General features: G+C 45.2%; 1 protein-coding gene across 4 annotated transcripts in view; it reads left to right on the top strand.

Moving 5' to 3' along the window:
- The window catches only part of SETBP1 (SET binding protein 1), a 266,280-nt gene that overhangs the window by 68,556 nt on the left and 175,860 nt on the right, over positions 1 to 21,864 (top strand). For 2 of the 4 annotated variants that reach the window (XR_014556166.1, XM_083702559.1), the window contains exon 1: positions 20,360 to 20,996. The exons of the other annotated variants lie outside the window; for them this stretch is intronic. Coding sequence is in view for 1 of the 2 variants with exons in the window: in XM_083702559.1 (XP_083558685.1) it covers positions 20,991 to 20,996 (6 nt within the window). In the remaining variant the exon portion in view is untranslated. Of the gene's footprint in view, positions 1 to 20,359; positions 20,997 to 21,864 lie in introns of those variants that run through there. 4 annotated transcript variants of the gene reach the window in all.

Here is a 21,864-nt window from a genome sequence, read left to right as displayed (position 1 = left end):
TCTTTGTCCTTTAACTCCCCTCTTCCAGGGACCATTCCATCAACAACAATGCAATTATTGCCTGGAGGTTAGGAGAGAGAGAGGGGGGAAAAATGGATATGGTATTTCATGCATGAATGCCAAAGGTTCTGGTTCTCTGTGAGATCAAGTTGCTAGATTTGCTTCCATCCACAGGGCAGCCTAGGGGACGCGGGTGGTGCTGTGGGTTAAACCACAAAGCCTAGGATTTGCCGATCAGATCAGAACGTCGGCGGTTCGAATCCCCGCGACAGGGTGAGCTCCCGTTGTTTGGTCCCTGCTCCTGCCAACCTAGCAGTTTGAAAGCACATCGAAGTGCAAGTAGATAAATAGGTACTGCTCTGGTGGGAAGGTAAACGGCGTTTCCGTGTGCTGCTCTGGTTCACCAGAAGCGGCTTAGTCATGCTGACCACATGACCTGGAAGCTGTACGCCGGCTCCCTTGGCCAATAAAGCAAGATGAGCGCCGCAACCCCAGAGTCAGTCACGACTGGACCTAATGGTCAGGGGTCCCTTTACTTTTACAGGGCAGCCAATTCATCATCTCTTTCCCAGTCTATAACATAATTTGTTTCAAGAGCCCAGAACTCCGATCTAGGTGAAGGACAGGAGTTAAAAGCAAGAATAATACCTGCAAAATACTTTCAGGGCAGATAAATACTCAAGGTGGAGGATCTTGGTGTCTCTGCCGGCATTCCTTCACACATAAGAAATCTGTGATTAAAGCCAATGGTATTGCTGTGCAGTCTGAGATTATTCATTTAAACGCATCTATGAACTGCTTGGTCTAAGCTGTAGACAAGAGATTGCTCCATCAGCAATAGAGTTTCTTCTCGTCTGATAGAACCAACTCCTTCCAACTCTTCTAGGGTGTCCCAAACCCCATAAAGCAGATGGAACCAAAGTGTGGAGTATTTTAGGCTTGCACAACTCTGGAAACATTTGTTTTCCTGTTATAAGTGAAATTGTGGACTGATGGTTTTTGACCAGGTTTTACGAAAGCTTGGCAGGGCTACACTGGATGGGTGATAAAAAAGGGTTAAAAGGTAATGGACCCCTGGACGGTTAAGTCCAGTCAACGGTGATTATGGAGTTGTGGTGCTCATCTCGCTTTCAGGCTGAGGGAGCAGGCATTTGTCCACAGGCAGCTTTCCAGGTCATGTGGGCAGCATGACTAAACCACTTCTGGAGCCACGGAACACCATGATGGAAACCAGAGCGCATGGAAATGTTGTTTACCTTCCTGCTGCAGCCATACCTATTTACTTCACTGGTGTGCTTTGAACCTGCTAGGTTGGCAGGAGCTGGAACAGAGCAATGGGAGCTCACCCCGTCGCGGGGATTCTAACTGCCGACCTTCTGATTGGCAAGCCCAAGAGGCTCTGTGGTTTAGACCCCAGCGCCACCCAAGTTCCTGGATGGGTGATATCCAGGGTTAGTCATACTAAGAGTAGGTCCACTGAACTTAATGAACTTTTGTTTCAGTGGGTCTACTCTCATTATGATTAATGTTAGATGTCACCTTTCCCAAAGTTCAGATTACAGTGGTACCTCGGGTTAAGTACTTAATTCGTTCCGGAGGTCCGTTCTTAACCTGAAACTGTTCTTAACGTGAAACACCACTTTAGCTAATGGGGCCTCCTGCTGCTGCTGTGCCGCTGGAGCACAATTTCTGTTCTCATCCTGAAGCCAAGTTCTTAACCCGAGGTACTATTTCTGGGTTAGCAGAGTCTGTAACTTGAAGCGTATGTAACCCGAGGTACCACTGTAGTTCATTGGATTGAAGCTGCTCTGTTTTACGTTGGGTTTTTCAGTAGTCTTATTCTTTTATCTGTAGACATTCCCAGGACACTATGCTAGAGCCAAGCTGATAATAAATATTTTTGCTGGTCAGCTATAAACTCAATCTACTGGTTGACTTTTTGTTTTGTTTTTTGGTCTCTACAGAATGTGAATCCACATTTTCCAAATATTTCTCTCTCTGTCTCCCTCTGGCATTCAAATTTCAGTCTTTCAACCCTAATTAAAATTTCAAGTGTGCATAGCTAGTCCTGTACCCCAGGCTCTTTGAGGGGTCTTCCTTGCAGGTTCCTCAGACCTAGAGGCAAAAATCAAAGCGAGAAAGTGTGGGATGATGAAGCCTCCGAGCTGCCACCATGTTTCATCAGGGTGACGTGGATTTTATCTTCCTGTTTGTAATGACTGACACCAGGGGGTTCACCTCTCTGCCATGTCCTGACATTGAGAAATGGATGCAATTCCTTTAAAAGAACCTTCTCCCCTCCCCTCCATTTAGGCCATCGAATTTTCGCCTTGCCAAACTCATTAACCTCCTTAATGCCACAATATCCTTTCTCCATATAAACCTGACTCTCTCTTTTCACCCCTCTCCCTCATCTTCAAAGCAAGTGGATTCTCTCTCTCTCTCTCTTGTCATTCAGCAAGCACCACACATTTTATCTCTCTCTCTGCAGACAGCCAAAGCCGGAGAAGGGGAGAGATTCCTGTCTGTTGGGTTGGTAATGGGAAAGAAGAGGGGTCATGCAGTGAAATGGATCTCATCTTCTCTGTTGGATCTTGAATCGAAGAAGTTTTGGAGTCTTGGGGGTTTAGCGGGGGGGGGGGGAGAGAAAAAGGAAATGTTTGTAGGCACTAAAAAACCTTTCAGAGAATACCCAAAATGCTCCTTCCACATTTTCATCATAGGAGTCAAACCAGGTCGTTCTCCCAAGGCTTTGGCACATTCATGACAACAGCCTCTTAAAATACTGTGTTGCATAGAGAGCAGCTGCTTGATCAGGACTTGATCAAGGTTTATTTTCAGAAGTGACAGCCCACATCATCTTCTTCAAATGGTGTTTCTGCTCCTAACCAGGGAAGCGTCTTATTGAAATGTGGAAAATTAACATGGGTTGATTTACAGGTCTGGGTTGTGAAGTCCCCTGACCCAGCAATCAGGAGTGGACGAAATTTGTCAGTTTAAGTCTCTTTAAGTTTCTTATGTGTGTGTTGTTGTTTTTTTTAAAAAAGTCCTCTCAAAAATTGATTAGCATTTTTGGTGAAAATTCCTCCTAATATACCGTATTTTTCGGGGGACAGCGGGATGGCGCTCTCCAGACTTCAGCAAAAGCCTACATTTGCCCCATAGGACGCACACACATTTCCCCTTCATTTTTGGAGGGGAAAAAGTGCATCCTATAGGGCGAAAAATATGGTACATGTTTGTATCCAACTTGGTCTAATAAACACATTTTTGTAAAGCAATTTTCCCACAATAATGCATTTTTGAATGTTATTTGCTGTAATATTTGCATTTATACGGACACTTTTAAGCAGATTTTTGCATTTTTATATACCTTATGTGGCTGAAGAACTGCACCGCAAAATTCAGATAGTGCCGATTCCAGTTTTTGTATAGTAAAGGAAAGTGCGAATTTCCTAGGTTCACCTATAAATGCAAACTGGATTGAATTTTCCTGCCATCGCTGCCAACTCAATGTGTATTTAATTGTCTTTATAGCCAGCCCCATCCTTAAGGCTCACATCAGGTCACAATTCACCAGAATAAAGCATTCCATTGATTTATTTGAGCAACATATCGTATATATTTATTGCTTTTCAGTCCATGGGGACACAAAGTGATGCTTGATGGCTTTAAAACAAGAATACAGAGATCTACAAGGTGCATCTTGAATCGCTTGGGCAATTTAGGAAAAGGAAGTCAAGAGTTTGACTTTGCATTTAGGACATTACAATGCCAAAGAAAATAGGTATTTATTTAGAATATAATGAAACTTTCTAAGAACATATTAATGCTAAAGTTTTCACTCCCAGCTCCCTGCTTCCTTGAGCCCAAGTCGGTGTCTTTGAGCAAGTGGTATAGGCACCTAATGGCTTTCAGTATTGTTGATGGAGAAGGTTGTATGTGGTGCTGAGGAATGACAACAGTGATACAAACACCCTCTCTTCCAGCCCTTGTATTGCTGTTGTTGTTGCAGCAGACACACGGGAATAGCAACACACACAACCTCCCCAGAAATGTGTAACTAAGCACTGGTCCCAACTAGGAAAAGGGTATTTTCCCTGCCTTTAGAGTCCTCTCCTCTCTGATTTGTGCCCGGCATCAACATTGTTTATTTTTCCTGTGCTGGTTAAAGACCCACCTCTTCGCCCAAGCTTTTGGAGAGGGATGAGAGGATGTGCCAATTGCTGTCTGAGTTCGTTGCCCACTCTGTTGTAGCTTGTTTTAGTAATTATCATTTGCTATGCAGTCGTACCTCGGGTTGTTGTGTGTTTTTGGGTTATGGATGCTCCGAACCCGGAAGTACCGGAACGGGTTACTTCCGGGTTCTGGTGCTCGTGCATGTGCAGAAACGCTAAATTGTGCTTTGCGCATGCACAGAAGTGCCGAATCGCATCACAGGCATTTGCAGACACGGCACTGTGGGTTGCGAACGCTGTGGGTTGCGGACATGCCTCCTGCACGGATCACGTTCGCGACCTGAGGATCCACTGTATAGAAATGTTTTGGCGATAATTGGAGATGTGATTTGTGCAACATTATCTGTTTTGTTCTGTAAGTGGTTTGTGGTGAAAGGAGGGCTTATAAACCCTAAACAAATTGTGTCGAAAGAGGGCAGCTTACTTCTCATTGCCTGGGTGGAGGAGACTGCTGAAGAAGCTGGAGGAGCAATGATGTATAAAGTCCCTTCACTTCCCAGCTTCATGGGGTCTTGTGGTGTTTCCCACCCCCCTTGCATGCTGCTTTATAGCTTGGATGGATGAGAGGCAAGGTGGCTGCTTTCAACAGCATTGATGCATTTGAGAATTCAGATATTTTAAAAAGAATTCTTGAGCCAACTGGATAAACAGATGGGCAAACGTATTAATTAATGACATCATCATTTTTTTTTTATCCAGTGTTGGAAATCGGATTGTGGAAGAAACTTTGAGGAGTTCTCAGGCACAAGTGAAGCAAAAGAAACTAGGTTATTCTCAACAAACGATATGTGCCACCCTGTTGAGTTTTCTTTCTTGTTTCCCACTTCATTTTGAGGGGTTTCTCTCAGCTCTTCTCAAGTTTTTTGGCATCCCTGGGAGTTAACATCTCCTTTTCCTTTTTAGGTTTCATCTTGCAATGATAGATGTGTGCCTCTTACCCTCGCTTCTCTGGAAATAATATCCAGGCTGTTGAGCAATTATTTAGTGACTGGTTGATGCAGCTTGTGTTGGTAAGGATCAGATTAATCATTATTAACCATGACCCTTCTGACAGTAACTGCATCCTGGGCCTAAGTGCTGGCCTCTATTAAGAACTAATAGCTATTAGTGAATGGCGGTGGGTTGCTTCAGTTACACTATCGCTGCAGCCTCAGGATGGTGTCTGGAGATGGAGACACACCAGGTCAAAGAGTAGCACAGAAGGCATGGTATCTTCAGATGATGACTTCTAGAACTACGGTACTCAAAGTGTGGTAGCCCCTTAGAGACAAAATGGTCAATGGTAGCATGAGATTTACTGAGCAGGGTCTTAGTTCATCACATGCATGAAGCCAGCTGAGAAACTGGTTGGGATCTCATGCATGCATGACTGTTCCTTCAGGCTCGTCCATTTGTTACCTCTGTAATGTGACATGGCTCATGCGTGTTGGTTTCTCCATGCAACCAATGTTACCGAAGTGCTGCGAATGACATAATTCTTACTCGTGAAATGGTGTTTTTGTTGTTGAAGGTGGTGGTCCCTGGGGACAGTTGCAATTGCTGCAAAAGCTCTCTAAACCAGGTAGAACAGGGGTTGGCAAGGTTTACCTCGCCTGGGCCAATTCACTCCAGCAGAGATCCCTCTGTGGGCTGGATTGCGCGTGCACGATTTCCGGCGTCTGCGCAGACGCGATTTCCAGCGCTGTGGAAGCGAGTCCCCATACCGCACTGTGCCGGTTTAGTGCAGCGCACGGAGATTTGCCGAGCGGGCGACTCGGTTTGGGGGCAGCTCGTGGGCCAGTTAAATGACCCCCGGGGCCACTTGTGGCCCATGGGCTTTAGGTTGCCTACCCCGAGGTAGAAGTACCATGAGATCTCATGATGGGGCACCACCAACATTGGAACTGAGATGTAACTTTGAATGAGTTGTTGTGCTCCATGGCATCTTTCTCTCTCCCTATAGTTGAATGTGATGGTTATGCTTACTGCATATTGCACCAGACATTGAGAGTATCTAAATGAAAATTTTACCTTAACTAGATCCAGGTAGGTAGCTGTGTTGGTCTGACGCAGTCGAAATAAATTAAAAAAAATAAAAAAATTGTCCAGTAGCACCTTAGAGACCAACTAAGGTATCTGAAGAAGTGTGCATGCACACAATAGCTTATACCCAGAACAAACTTAGTTGGTCTCTAAAAGCGAGATGAGCGCCCAGAGTCGTCTGCGACTGGACTTAACTGTCAGGGGCCCTTTACCTTTACCTTTTAAGGTGCTACTGGAAAATTTTTTTACCTTAACTAATATGGCTGCATTTTGTGGGGACAACACCAATGATTAAGAAAAACTAGATATTTCCCCACAACATTGGCACTTTGGCCACTGCATGGATTGCTCTGGCAGACAGATAATTTTATCTCCAAGGTGTGTCTCACATGGACTTCCCATACAAGAAAGGTAGCACTCTAGATGATTATGAAAGTCCTGAGGTAGAAAGCAGGATACTCAATATGTCACCACATTGTTGTTTCTTTTCACTTAACTTTTGGCCAATTCAACTTCAGTGGAATGAGAGAAAATTCTGCTGTTTCCAAAAGTTGTGGGCTCCTTCTCCACTTTCAGGTTTGTGGAAGCCTGATACTTCTTAGGGAATTTCCGTTCAAATTGTCTGAAGTCAAAATGTGAATCTGCCAGGTGTTTTTCTCTCCCCAAGTAAATATACTTCCTTCTCAAAATTACTAGTTCAACTGAGCCTATTAATTGGCCTTAAGCCTGTTATTATAATGAGACTGAAAGTTGGTAATTTAAAAGATCTTCTCTTCAAAAACTGTTTACATTCAGCTGTGTTCCATCTTCCACCTTCATTTTCTGTTTCTCAGACCTCCTGAGAAGAAAATAATTGTCCTCATCCTTGTAAAAGTTTGTCTTCAGCTTTTATGTGAGATTTTTTTTTCAAAAAATGGAGGTGGAAAGTATTTGACATTTTTGTTAATAGTGCTGTGTTTTCCTTGCTTCGCCAGCTGGATAATGAGTAAAAAACCCAAAGCTTAGGTAAACCATGAGCCTTAAACCTGTAATTGCATTATAAATTAACTTCATTGGCTCTTTGGAAATCTTGAAAGCAACACCCACCCTGGTTTTGGCTAGCGCAGGATAAAGTTGGAAGTGGCAATGTGGTGTTGGCAGGAAATCAAACCTAAATAAAGGTTGTGTGGTGGGGTCTTTTTGTAGAGTGTATGAACAAATGCTTGAATCCAGTTTGAGGAGGAGATTTGAATCTGGAGCCAACCTGATTAACACTTTTGACCTGAACAACAGTTCTTCTGAGGGTAATATTGCTTGACCCTTGAAGGAGCTTATTGAAAAGTAAAAGTATCAGAGTGCAAGAAGAGCTAATTCAAATATTATTATTATTATTATTTTAAAAAAATCAATAATAAAAAAAACCATTTTTAACGTGTGCTGGAATACCTTGTGATTTACTGGCCTTTCTATTAAAGAAAGGGAGAATCAGAGATGCGGGGAAAGACTTAAACAAATATATCAAGCTGTTCAAATAAGTAGCTGTTGAGATCCAAAATGGGAGCGAGGGTGTGTGTTCTGCATGCAGGTACAGTATATTTTGCTATTTATTCAAGGCGAACAGGGCATGCAAAGGACTCCAAGAAGATTGACTTGGCCTTTCTTATATAGTTCCTGGTTACATTCTTTCGCTTGTCAGTAAGAAAATCACTAAAGCGCAAAAAGTTCAGGAGATCACACAGTTGGAAACCGTCCGAACAAATCTGGATCGAGCCCCGGCACTTGACTTTCCTTCCTCTCGCTTTCAAAATTGTTCGGTTCACGTCAGAGAGGAATACGTGGGTAGGTGGAAGCGTGGCGCTCGCAGCCTTTCTGGCCATGACCGGGGATTGTCGAGGGCGTAAAATTTCAGGGATGACTTCACCAGCCAAAGCCTATTGATCACCGTACTGTGCTGTCATCGGGAGTTGCATTCCTCCATGCCTAATACATGCTTAAGCGGAAGTCTTCATAGTGGAGCTGAAGGACTCCCAGTCTCCACCCAAAGTTTTCTGAGAAGTCACACTTTGGTGAGGAGCATGAAGTCTTCCTGAGCCATTTGTTCCCAGTTGCCATTTTGTGCTGGATTAGATATTTGTGTTCAAAGAGATCTCCATGCAGAGCTCCCCCTCATTTAAAGTAAAAGGGAAAGTCCCTCTCATCAACGCTCTTTAGATGGCATAGAAGGCTTTTGGTAGAAGCCCGTAAAGGTAGCGTTGTCATACATCTGGATTTTCTGGGATTCTTGGGGGGAATTTTGGGAAATCAGCAAAATGTCCAGGCTCTTTGAAACGTTCCCAAAAAACTCAACAACTTTCTTAGGACGATTTTCCAGTGAAGAGCATCATAAGCCAGACCTCACCTGGAGTACTGTGTCCAGTTCTGGGCACCACAGTTCAAGAAGGACACTGACAAACTGGAACGTGTCCAGAGGAGGGCAACCAAAATGGCCAAAGGCCTGGAAACGATGCCTTATGAGGAACGGCTAAGGGAGCTGAGCATGTTTAGCCTGGAGAAGAAGAGGTTAAGGGGTGATATGATAGCCATGTTCAAATATATAAAAGGATGTCACATAGAGGAGGGGGAAAGGTTGTTTTCTGCTGCTCCAGAGAAGCGGACACGGAGCAATGGTTCCAAACTACAAGAAAGAAGATTCCACCTAAACATTAGGAAGAACTTCCTGACAGTAAGAGCTGTTCGACAGTGGAATTTGCTGCCAAGGAGTGTGGTGGAGTCTCCTTCTTTGGAGGTCTTTAAGCAGAGGCTTGACAACCATATGTCAGGAGTGCTCTGATTGTGTTTCCTGCTTGGCAGGGGGTTGGACTCGATGGCCCTTGTGGTCTCTTCCAACTCTATGATTCTATGATTCTATGATTCTAAGTTCATGTCTGGTTCAATCGCTAGCAGAATCCGGGAGTGCTCTGTCTTTGTACCTCCCCCAGCATAACAGTTTCATCACCCCCAGTCTTTTCCGCCCCTCCTTGCACCTCAAACTTCTGTGCAGGATGGGCGCTGGCAGGGGGGTGCTCTCCGCCTCTCCGGCTTGCTCAGGCTTGGTGTTGAGGCTCTCCCTAGCATCCTCTTGTTCTTGCACCTCTTCCTCACTGAAGGTGGGGCTTTCCTCCTTGCCGGAGGAGGAACTGCTTTGCAAGATTTTCGGAGGCTCCTTGTAACACAACTGCCTCTCTACCTCCTGCCTCTGAGCTGATGGCAGTTCCCTGACACGTGTATATTTGAAATACCATTGTAAAAGCCTGCAAACACCCTCTACACCTCTGGAAACCCTTGGGAAACCCTTAGAAACAACAACCACCAGCATTGACCAGAAGCCAAACGCTGTCAAACTCCACCACAATCGCTCCCTCCAAATGTCTTTGCTCGAATTCCAACTCTTCGCAGGCCTCAACAGTTGGTGCAGAGGCTCATGGGATAGCCAGGCTGTGTTTTCATGCCCTTCTGTTAAGAGTGCTTGGGTTAAATTCCAGTTCCCAGAATTCTTTTGGGTCAAGCCATGTACTTTGACTGCATGGTGTGGGTGTGACCCAGGAGTGGGAAGTTTGTTCCCCTTGGTGAGTGTAATATCCAGCTACCTCCCTTTGTTGTTGTTTAGTTGTTTAGTCATGTCCGACTCTTCGTGATCCCATGGACCAGAGCACGCCAGGCACTCCTGTCTTCCACTGCCTCCCACAGTTTGGTCAAACTCATGCTGGTAGCTTCGAGAACACTGTCCAACCATTTCGTCCTCTGTCGTCCCCTTCTCCTTGTGCCCTCCATCTTTCCCAACATCAGAGTCTTCTCCAGGGTGTCTTCTCTTCTCATGAGGTGACCAAAGTATTGGAGTCTCAGCTTCAGGATGTGTCCTTCCAATGAGCACTCAGGGCTGATTTCCTTCTGAATGGATAGGTTTGATCTTCTTGCAGTCCATGGGACTCTCAAGAGTCTCCTCCAGCACCATAATTCAAAAGCATCAATTCTTCGACGATCCGCCTTCTTTATGGTCCATCTCTCACTTCCATACATCACTACTGGGAAAACCATAGCTTTAACTATACAGACTTTTGTTGGCAAAGTGATGTCCCTGCATTTTAAGGTGGCTACCCCCCCTAGAAAGCAGTAAAACTTTCTCCCTGCACCACCATCCTGACAAAAAAACCCCTCTTCTTCCAAGATGCAGCCAGGCCAATGTTATTTTTCCTCTTGTGCCCAAATACTTGTGTTTTTGTTTTCTTGGGGGTGGGGAGCAGTTTCTTTAGGAACGTGGTGCATATTTGCAGGGCCACAGTCGCACTTGTACTCCACCCCCCCCCCAACATTCACACTGCAAAAAAGGAGGAGGAAAAAGCCTATTTAAAGCCCTGACAGAATATGCAATTCAAAAATACAGCTTTAATTTAACATGTAGTTTGGCACACATTTCTCTCGGGTGCCTCATCTAAAGATAAATGTTTACTGCGCTGGCTATGAAGTTATTGTAAATGTTGGCAGTGTGTGTTTTTCTTCCTCCACATTTACGGCGGCTTTTCCACGCTCGCTCTATGAATAGTTTTTACGCAGCTAACTTTGGAATTGCAGAGGGTGAGGAGAAGGGAGGAAATGTGGGTGAGGAAGAAAAATGGCTCAGGGAGGGATTTATTTGGTGGTGGTTGTTTTTTTGTAAAATGAAAGATTAACTGGGCTGGCATATAAAATACTGTGGGCAAAGATTCAGAAGGTGCCACAGAGGGGGGAAATGTATGAAGTGTGAACAGGGGGCAAAGATCTATTGAGAGAGACCCAAACCGAGCTTGCCGCCATGAGTTTGTTTTGTTGCTTTTAGTGCTCCCAATCCAGTTTTGATGAGGTAATATATGCTAAAATACACTCCGACCCCAGACTAGGTGGGCGGGAAAGGAGGCCTTCTGGGTGCCCAGACAGTAAGGTGTTGGCTTGTCAATGTACAGCTGAGTTGGCAGTTGACGTTTGTTGATTCTGGCAAACCGTCATTACCGAAGTATTTCTTTCCCCCCTCATTCGGTATGGTGAGGAGAATTTTCTCATTCGCTCGGTTCTTCCTTCGTGGTAGATTAAAAAGCTTCCCTCTCACCCTCTTTTTGGGTTGAGAGGGACTTCAGCTGGTTGCTAAATGGACTTTGCCAGATATCTCTGAATAATCCATCTTTGGGAAGATTGTGTGGAAATCACAGCTGCCGCAGCTACTTCACTGCTTCATATGCAGGTTCGATTTTCAACAGATGCCCGGTCCAAAACCACAGAAGGTTGCTGCAAGTCAGTGTAAGCAATACTGTGCTCAATAGACCAGTGCTCTGACTCTGAAATATGGCAACCCTATGTAATCACATGTGCGACTTGGGCCCTCTGCACTACATCATGTTCAGAAGGAATCTCATAGGGCATGTTGTTGTTTAGTTGTTTAGTCATGTCCGACTCTTTGTGACCCCATGGACCAGAGCACGCCAGGCACTTCTGTCCTCCACTGCCTGGCCGCATTATGGAAAGCAGCCTCCCTGGGTGTTTTTCTTCTCTCCTCTTCCTCCAGCTGCAGGGCACCTGGTTGGCAAAGGCTGGGCTGCAGAGAATCAAGCTGTGTGCATACACACAGGAGATCTGAAGAAGGGAGTGTATTGACTTCCACTCAATTTACTGGAGCAATTGAGTATGTCAGTGAAATGCGACCGGCTCCTTCAGCTGTCACACTGAGACTGTCCTGCCACCGCTCTCAATAGCTTCGAGTTTCTGATCCTTTCTCTGATTAGCTGGGGGAGAGAACATCAAATGCGAGGATGCTTGGAGTGTGGGAGGGAAGGGAGAAACTCTGAGCAGTTACCTAGGAGTCAGTTTACAGGCTTCAAAGTGCTGTCAGTTTTTATCGCGATGGCACGTAGCACCGGGCAAGGAGCAAATAAATGCTCTTGAGTGTAATTTAGATTCTTCTCTTTGGGGACGGTGCCCATACACAAACTGATAACACTGGGGACACAAAGAAGACAGGCCCCCTTCCAGTGTGGGAGCCAGCGGCCAAGTTTCATGATGCTATAAAGACCTTGTTTGAGGTCTAAAGTTTCCTCCCATGGTGAAGGCTCTCCCTGTTGGCGGGAGAGACTCAGGGTCCCTCTGGGAAGCAGGAAAGAGTGGTAGAGCAGCTGATTATTGTGCTTGAGGTTCCAGGTCTGGTCCCTGACCTGGTACCAGACATGGTGTCCACTGTGGATGAACAAGAGACATCCCACAGGTTGTTGATCTTAAGGTGTTAGGCAGAGTCCCCTGGAAACACTTCTGAGAATCTCACTGCTGAGGGGCCCACTGGGTTAGGATCTGCTAGGGAATTCCTGGGGTTGCCAGGAGACATGGTAGACGCTCCCCTCAAAGGCCTCAAGAATCCCAGCTGGTAACTGAGTTAAGATCTGAACCCAGGTTCCCCCCAAACCTAATCCAACATGCTGGGAGTGGGTGGCACTGAAACAAAAGTTCATTAAGTTCAGTGGACCTACTCTTAGTATGACTAGGAGGATATCACCCAGGGGCGTGGGTAATGCTGTGGTCTAAACCATGGAGCCTCTCGGGCTTGCTGATCAGAAGGTTGGCGGTTTGAATCCCCACGATGGGGTGAGCTCCTGTTGCTCTGTCCCAGCTCCTGCCAACCTAGCAGTTCGAAAGCATGTCAGTGCAAGTAGATAAATAGGTACCTCTGCAGCAGGAAGGTAAATGGCGTTTCCATGCACTCTGGCTTCTGTTGAGCCAGAAGTGGTTTAGTCATGCTGGCCACATGACCTGGAAAGCTGTCTGTGGACAAACGCTGGCTTCCTCGGCCTGAAAGCGAATTGAGTGCCACAACCCCATAGTAGCCTTTGACTGGGCTTAACTGTCCAGGGGTCCTTTACCTTACCTCTCCTTTCGGTAATTCAGAAGGGATACATTGTAGAAAGTGCTTTGAAAACCCCAACTGCATTATGACATTCACTGAAACTTCTGCTGGTGAGAGAGAGGATTGTTCTGCCGGAAAGAATGTGAGCAAAAAAAGAGAAAAGAAACAGAGTTCTCCTTATAGGGCGTTTCAAAGTGAGTGCTGGACACATACCTTCTGTGACCTTTCCTTCAGATTAGCCCTGCTTTCAGCTGGTGCACTAGGATTTCACATTCCAGAGGCAGGACTGGTTTGTGAACAAGGTAAGGTGTGTGTTTGTGTTGTGTGTGTGTGTGTGTGTGTGTGTGTGAGAGAGAGAGAGAGAGAGAGAGAGAGAGAGAGAGAGAGAGAAGAGAGAACGAACCTGTTGGGCCTGCCCTTTCACCACTTCCATTCCTAATAATCCTTTTAAGGTTTTGTTTATTTAGTGAGTGGTGAGATGCCTCAGATATTTCATACCATTTAGACTCTCTCTGAGTCTCTCAGGCTTATCAGGAGCTCAGATCTGCTTCTCTAAGCCCTCCCTTGTCAATTGGTGAAAATGGGGTAGAGATTCCTCAACCCAAAATTTATGTTCACTACTTGCTAGTCTAAATGCCTTCCTTTGTCATTTCATTGGTAGTGTTGCTTCTTGTTTGTGTGGTGATGATTCTGTTGCTTCTTGTAGCAATAATGTTGCATGGATTATGACTGTGGCAAAAATTGGAGACCTCGCCCCATTTAATTGCTACTGCAGCCAGTTGTTTCTTTTGAGACATACCCACAACCACAATGCCTATCATGGATTAATGGTGGGGCATAGTTATTGCTCATTTGTTAACACAATAGCCATGTGTCTTCCTTTGAGGAAGCCGTTTTTAAAGTTGGCTTATTAGATTTATTTATTGCTTCATGCAAACAAGGAAGAGTCCTGAAGCGATTTAAAAGAATGATAAAATACAAAATGCAATATACAGGGAAGAATTGGCTAGCACCACTGATGTTATCCATGATGTATATATATATACACACACATACATACATACATACATACATACGTATCATTTTCAACAATTATAAAACATACTTTTATATCTTATACAACTTTTTGATTTCCGTCAATCACATCTGAAAATTTTCCAATCTTTCCCACTTAATTTACATTTCTTACTTTCACTATTGCATTTAAGTATCATAACTAATGTCTCTCTTTATTTTCTTTGCAATATTTCACATATTCCTCCTTACAAAACTTCTTGTAGTCCTACTAGTGTAATTTGTTGATTACAGTTGCTCTTCAAATAGTTCGTATATTTCTTCCAATCTTCTGTGAATCTCTGGTCCCGCAGGTTTCGAATCCTTCCTGTCATCTTATCCAATTCTGCGGGAATTGAGCCCTGATAAGGCAAAGGACGGGACACGGGTGGTGCTTTGGGTTAAACCACAGAGCCTAGGACTTGCCGATCAGAAGGTCGGCGGTTCGAATCCCCACGACGGGGTGAGCTCCTGTTGCTCGGTCCCTGCTCCTGCCAACCTAGCAGTTCAAAAGCATGTCAAAGTGCAAGTAGATAAATAGGTACCGCTCTGGCGGGAATGTAAACTGTGTTTCCGTGTGCTGCTCTGGTTCGCTAGAAGCGGCTTACTCATGCTGGCCACATGACCCGGAAGCTGTACGCCACCTCCCTCAGCCAATAAAGCGAGATGAGCAACGCAACCCCAGAGTCAGTCATGACTGGACCTAATGGTCAGGGGTCCCTTTACCTTTACCTAAAGCAAAGGATGGGCACAAATCAGTGGCGTAGCGTGGGTTGTCAGCACCCGGGGCAAGGCAAATAATTTACGCCCCCTAACCCATGGATTTGCGCCCCCTAACCCGTGGATTTGCGCCCCCTAACCCTAACCCCCAGATGTTGCGCCCGGTGCGGCCGGCCCCCCCTGCACCCCCCACGCTATGCCACTGGCACAAATTCTCCTCTTTGAGAATCTCCATTTTAATTATTTTAAAAAGCAAGTTTCTAGATGTCAAGGCTATGAGGTAGGCTTGAAAGGATGCTGGTAGTACATTCCGGCTCCATCAGTCAGGGCTTCGGTGATCTGTCACCTTGTATCTTCTCCTGACTAGCAACTATATTATATTGTATAGGAATCAGCTTTATACTAAGCCAAGCCATTGGTTGCCCACACTGATGCTGCTCTCCAGTATTTCAGATGGGAGGAAGCCAGAACTTTGCAAAAATTCAAACTGGCAGAATTGTGCAAGGTAGGAAAGAAAAAAACATTTGCTGCATTTTGGTTGTTGTTGTTTAGTGGTTCAGTCGTGTCTGACTCTTCATGACCCCATGGACCAGAGCATGCCAGGCACTCCTGTCTTCCACTACATCCCACAGTTTGGTCAAACTCATGCTGGTAGCTTCGAGAACACCGCCCAACCATCTTGTCCTCTGTCGTCCCCTTCTCCTTGTGACCTCCATCTTTCCCAACATCAGGGTCTTTTCCAGGGAGTCTTCTCTTCTCATGAGGTGGCCAAAGTATTGGAGCCTCAGCTTCACGATCTGTCCTTCCAGTGAGCACTCAGGGCTGATTTCCTTCAGAATGGATAGGTTTGATCTTCTTTCAGTCCATGGGACTCTCAAGAGTTTCCTCCAGCACCATAATCCAAAAGCATCAATTTTTCATGATCAGCCTTCTTTATGGTCCAGCTCTCACTTCCATTAGCACTTTGCTGCATTAGCACACTTTATTCAGCGCTATAGTGGCATGGATTGGGACGCGAGGGCAACAAAACCCTTCTCCAAAGCCCTTTCAGTATCTGCAGATTCCGTTTGCAAGATGAAGACTTCTCATCACTAAAGGAGTTCATTCCCAGCCAGCCTTGTCACTATTTTCCTGGGATGGAGCTGGCGAGTGGTTGCCATAGTGTTGCTTTTTAGCTGATTTTGTTGATTGCATTCCTAGTGGCTGCTTTATCTGAATTCAGGTTTTTGGCACAGCTAATGATGACGGCTCCTGCGCAGAGGATGCCTTTCGTCTCCAAAAATCTGACAAATTGCCAGAAAAAGCCGAAAGCATCTGTGTCGTTAAGCGGTTTTCTTTTCATGTATTTGCAGCATAAGCACCTCGTATGCTCCTTCGGCGTTCAGCATCTTACCTGGAGAAGAATGAAAGTTCTGTTTCTCTAAATGTCTTTTCAGGGTGTGTGAAACCTGGCCCTTTATTTCTGTGGAGTTTTCCGCTTTTCCACCCTGTTGTCTCAGATATCCCCAGATGCTCCATGGAGTGTCTTTGCCGTCTTTGCTTGAAACACCTGCAGCTGAATTGAATGAGCATCGGAATACAGATGCTGTGTTTAGCTTTCAGTGAGATGTGTGCTTCTGTTTTTGAGCTCTGTTCAGTATGCTGGTCTTATTCTCTTAGTGACTTGGGAATCTGGGTAATCTGAAAGTCAGCCTTCTCCCACATAAAGCCCTACACGGCCTAGGACCCACGTACCTACGGGACCTCCTCTCCTGGTTTGCCCCACAGAGGACCTTAAGGACCATAAATGACAACACTTTGGAGGTCCCAAGTCGCAAGGTGGTTAGATTGGTCTCAACTAGGTCCAGGGCCTTTTCAGTACTTGCCCCGACTTGGTGGAACGCTCAAGAGACTAGGGCCCTGCGGGACCTGACATCTTTCCTCAGGGCCTGCAAGACAGAGCTGTTCCACCTGGCCTTTGGTTTGGACTCAGTCTGACCCTTATGTCCCCCCCCCTTAAGGTTTTGATCCTTGGGCTACTTTTAAAATGAGGCTGCATTTTAAATTGCATTTTAACCTGTATTTTAAATTGTCCCCCCCCCCATTATGTTTTTATTATAGTTTTACTGGTGTTAGCTGCCCTGAGCTCTGGCCAGGGAGGGTAGGGTATAAATATATTATTATTATTATTATTATTATTATTATTATTATTAACCTACCCAGTATTTGAGATCTGCTTTCAGTGGTGAGGCAATTGTCTGCTGCAGAAAGGGCCATTCAGATGTGCCATCCAAATTTTGGAAACTCCTCCCTAGACACACGTGACTTATTCATAATATTTTGGCTCCAGGTGAAGACTGCCCTGTTCTCCTGTGTCTTTAATGTCTCTTAATGATGTTTGAGACTTTTTCATTTGCCATTTGCAGTATGCTGATGTTTCCTTTGGTTTCCTTGTTGTTGCATCCAATGAAGATTCATGGCAGAGCAAATGAGATGAAATGTGGAACTCGCTCCCATCAGATTGATGCTGAACTTAGTGTGGACACTCGATCCATCCGTTCCCTGACCATTTGTCTTCCTTTGTAAAGGTAAAGGGACCCCTGACCATTAGGTCCAATTGTGAGCGACTCTGGGGTTGCAGTGCTCATCTCGCTTTATTGGCCGAGGGAGCCGGTGTACAGCTTCCGGGTCATGTGGCCAGCATGACTAAGCCACTTCTGGCGAACCAGAGCAGTGCACGGAAATGCCGTTTACCTTCCCGCCGGAGCGGTACCTATTTATCTACTTGCACTTTGACGTGCTTTTGAACTGCTAGGTTGGCAGGAGCTGGGACCGAGCAACGGGAGCTCACTCCGTCACGGGGATTCGAACCGCCGACCTTCTGATCAGCAAGTCCTAGGCTCTGTGGTTTAACCCACAGCACCACTGTCTTCCTTGATAGGGCCCCTAAATCTGATAGGGCCCCTAAACTTGACAAGAACATAAGGACAACACTTCTGGGTCAGATTGAATTGGATGGAAAGTGGGCTGTAGTCTTCCTGGCTTGTGGAATGGCTACATTTGCTTCATAAATGGATCTCTGTTTGATATTGAATATGCTTTGCTGAAACTGGGTGACCCTGACTCCCCCCCCAGAGCCATTGCAATAACTGTGGGATCCCTTGGCTCAGGAGTAGCCAACATAGTGCCTTTCAGCTTCTGTGGGTCTCCAGCCCCATAATGAGACCCCAGTAACATCTGGAGAGCATCAGTGTTGGCTAGTGCTGCCTTAGGCAGTAAGCTTGAGAATGGAAGCCGTGTGTGTGTGTGTGTGTGTGTGTGTGTGTGTTTGATGAGACACAGAGGTGGATACACTCAAACCTTTCTGCACAAGACTTTCCTTCCTCCCCTCCTACCCCAGCAAATATTATGATAGGTTTAGCTCTGTAGGCTGAGAAATGTCTTTCAGACTTCCTCAGTGCTATCCTCCTTTTGACTGGCTCTCCTAGTGATATATTAATTAGCCCAAGCGCTGCAGACTAACGAGGAGTTGCAGGCCAATCTCGTTAAATGTTAATGCTTAACTAGAAAAACAGGACCAGCTACCTGACAGGCATGGATCAGGGTTCTTTCCTTGTCTGGCCACAAAAGAAGTTGGCTCACTCAGACGGGAAGGTGTTGAGTTTCCTAAAGGAACGGAAAAGGCGGGATCCAGCGAGAGCCATTTTGCAGACGCTGAGGCTGCTGGAAACACTAAAAAACTGCAGATGTCCTGAATTGATATTAATGCCAGTCCCAGCCTTCTGTGAAAGGCTTGGGTGTGCCGCTTCTTGGCATCGCATTTGGTTTTCAGCTGTTCCTGATGCTCTTTGCACTGTTGTTTTCAGCTCAGGAGGCCTATTCCTAGGGAGATCCCTTCAGAGTTATGGGTTATGGGGCGAAGAGGGCCTAACCCTTCAGCCTCCAGCCTTTTCAGACCCACCTTTAACCCAGAACATACATTTGGGGATCTGTTTCTTTCTTCTTATTTCTTTTTTTTACCATATATTTGGTAAAGCATCTAATAGATGTGTTGTTGCAACGCACCTTAGAACAGGCCACAACCTGGTAATGAGTTCTGGATCACCAGTTGAAGACCAGTGGTCTAAACATGATGGAGGGCTCCTTCACCCAATTGACGCAGTCAAAGATACTATGCTCTTTAGCCGTCAAACTCCTGAAATTACAATATTCTGAGCCATCAAAAACGATAGTCTCCCAGCTGCATTCTGAGGCTCCTTGAAAGGTTATCAGCGTTTTCTTGATAAGAAGAGAATTTGTGCCCTATATGCTCATTTTCTCCTGTGTCATTCAGAAGTGACTTTTGTCAGCTGCAGTTGCCACAATAGCTGCTACTGTTCCTGGACTGTGAAAGCCTGGCCATGCTAGTTCATACGTTGGATTGCTGCAATATGCTATATGTGGGGTTTCCCTTGCACTTTATCTGAAAGTTACAGGTAGTGCAGAGTGCTGCAACATGATTTCTGAAAGGAGCAAGAATAAAACACCTGTGCTCACGAGCTCGGCACTGGCCACTGGTTTGTAACCAGGCTAGGTTCAAGGTGTTGCTGTTGGTATATAAAGCCTTCAGCAGCTTCAGAAAAATTTCTCTATAAGAGTGCCTTACCCCAACAGTTTCAATCTGTGGCATTGGCTGTGTTGCAGGTGCTACATAATGCCCATTCCACATTTGTAAGAAACCATTCTTTTAGTGTGGCCTCACCTATAATAAGAATCATCACCATCATCATTAATTTGTACCCCGCCCATCTGGCTGGGTTTCCCCAGCCACTCTGTGCAGCTGCCAACATAATATTAAAAGCACAATAAAACATCGGACATGAAAAACTTCCCTAAACAGGGCTGCCTTCAGATGTCTTCTAAAAGTAAGATAGTTGTTTATTTCCTTGACATCTGATGGGAGGGTGTTCCACAGGGGGGGTGCCACCACCGAGAAGGCCCTCTTCCTGGTTCCCTGTAACTTGGCTTCTCATAGTGAGGGAACCACCAGAAGGCCCTCAGCGCTGGACCTCAGTTTCCGGGTAGAACGATGGGGGTGGAGATGCTCCTTCAGGTATACTTTGGAACTCTCTGCCTATTGAAATCAGGCAGTCACCTTCACTGTACTCTTTCTGGCGTCTGCTAAAGATTTTGTTGAGACAAACAGATATCTAGAATGTTGATGTTTGTCCTTACCTGTTTTTAGTTTATCCCTGATTTAACTTTTTTTGGACATTCTGAAATGATTGACTGTTTCTACTGATAATTTTATTATTTTATTTTTTTCGTAAACTGCTTTGAGGGCTGTTGTTGTTTTACAATCAAGCAGTTTATAAATTTTAGGAAACAAACAAACAAGCCTTTGCTTGTCTCCTTGCATAGCCCTAAAAATAACCATTTGCATTTGCTAGATCTGTAAAAAACCAAAGTGGAAAAAAAGAGCTGCATTGACCTGGGGCGGAGAACACATTTGGTTGCAAGACGATCAAGCTCCTGTTTTTTTTTTAATTATACTAACTGCATTCAGAAGTGGAACATCAGAAACTGAAAGGCATTCTTGGTGACACTTGGGGGGGAGACCTGTTTAAAAACCAAAAACCAAAACCCCAACAACCTGCCACATTAAAAGGATATACTCAAAACAGTGCTGACAGTTTTCCAAGCCAAAGCCATGTGCTCCTTTATGTGTGAATACAGGAGTGCTTTTATTGCTGTCTCCCTCCTGACTTTTGACATGATTGGGCTGAGAGAGGGAATAGAAGGACCCTGTTGAGTTCATAAGCAGCAGCCACAGCAGCAATAGCCGACTTAATGGAGTGCTATTGACTTTAGCTAAATTTAGAATGCAACGTAATGTACACAGAGAGGATCACATGTAATAACCCAGGACAGAATGTGCCGGTCAGATTTTCGAACATTGTTTCTTCCGAGACTCTCTCCTGGGTCTTGCTGCTCTCGTAGCTGTTTCTCACACTCACACACTTCGAGTGCGGCTGTCATGATTGTGCAAAAGCATCCAGTGTTTCGTTCCATCCAAAGGGAGGAGGAGACGTCTCAGCGAACCTCTAGAGTTATGTATTTTTATGCAGGTACAAGCTATTAATATTTCGTGTTTCTGTAGTGCCTTGGAGTGTTTCATCTTCCTTCTGTGCATGGGTTGGGCAATTCATACAGCATAATGTCGGAAGAACAACAATGGCCTGTACTATAGGCCAGTATAATTATCACTATGTTGTAGGTGTCAGAGCTTAATCTGAGATAATAGTAGCTTGGTGAAAGCCACTTTGTGAGTTTGTGGTTCCAGTTCTCTCTCTTAGCTGCTACGTTATTTCCCCCTCTCTTAAAAATGGCTGAGAATTATTGTTGTAAATAAAAATTGCCCTTTTCCCTTATGGGGTATCCAAGAGCCCATACAGAGTCCTTACATAGGTTCCCTATTGGTAGGAGAGAATAACAGAGGCCAACCAGAGACTATTGAGAAACAAAGCAGCTAATGAGCTTCATCTTTATTAATCTGTTGCAATAGGGTGCTCCCCTCACCCGCAGGAGAGGAGGAGGAACCCAGAACAATGGCGTGCAAGGCCTTATAAAGACTTTTGAAATTGCCACCCTGTAGATCAAGACCACCCCCAGAACCATCATACATACATCACAAAAAAGGCGGTCTAAAACAGAAAATTTGAATATTGTTTTTCTCCTGTCTGGCAGGTTACTTGATTGGATTTCCTGGGTAGCCTGGCCAGTCTTTTGTAATGATAAATTCTTAGTTCCTGGGCCAGGTCACAGGCTCACACCCTATTCAAACACAGACATACCCTTAAGACAGGATTTGTGAAGGAAAAGACAATGGGGAGGCTTTTCCATTTTCCTTTGACCTTGCAGAGAAAACATTTGGTCAGTTTCGGACAGTTTCGGAATCAAAATGGTCCCAGGTCGGACTTCCTGTGCTGATCAATG

The sequence above is a fragment of the Podarcis gaigeae genome, assembly GCF_964106915.1.
Source record: "Podarcis gaigeae genome assembly, chromosome: 11".
Taxonomy (NCBI): domain Eukaryota; kingdom Metazoa; phylum Chordata; class Lepidosauria; order Squamata; family Lacertidae; genus Podarcis; species Podarcis gaigeae.
This window is presented reverse-complemented; position numbering and strand designations above follow the sequence as displayed.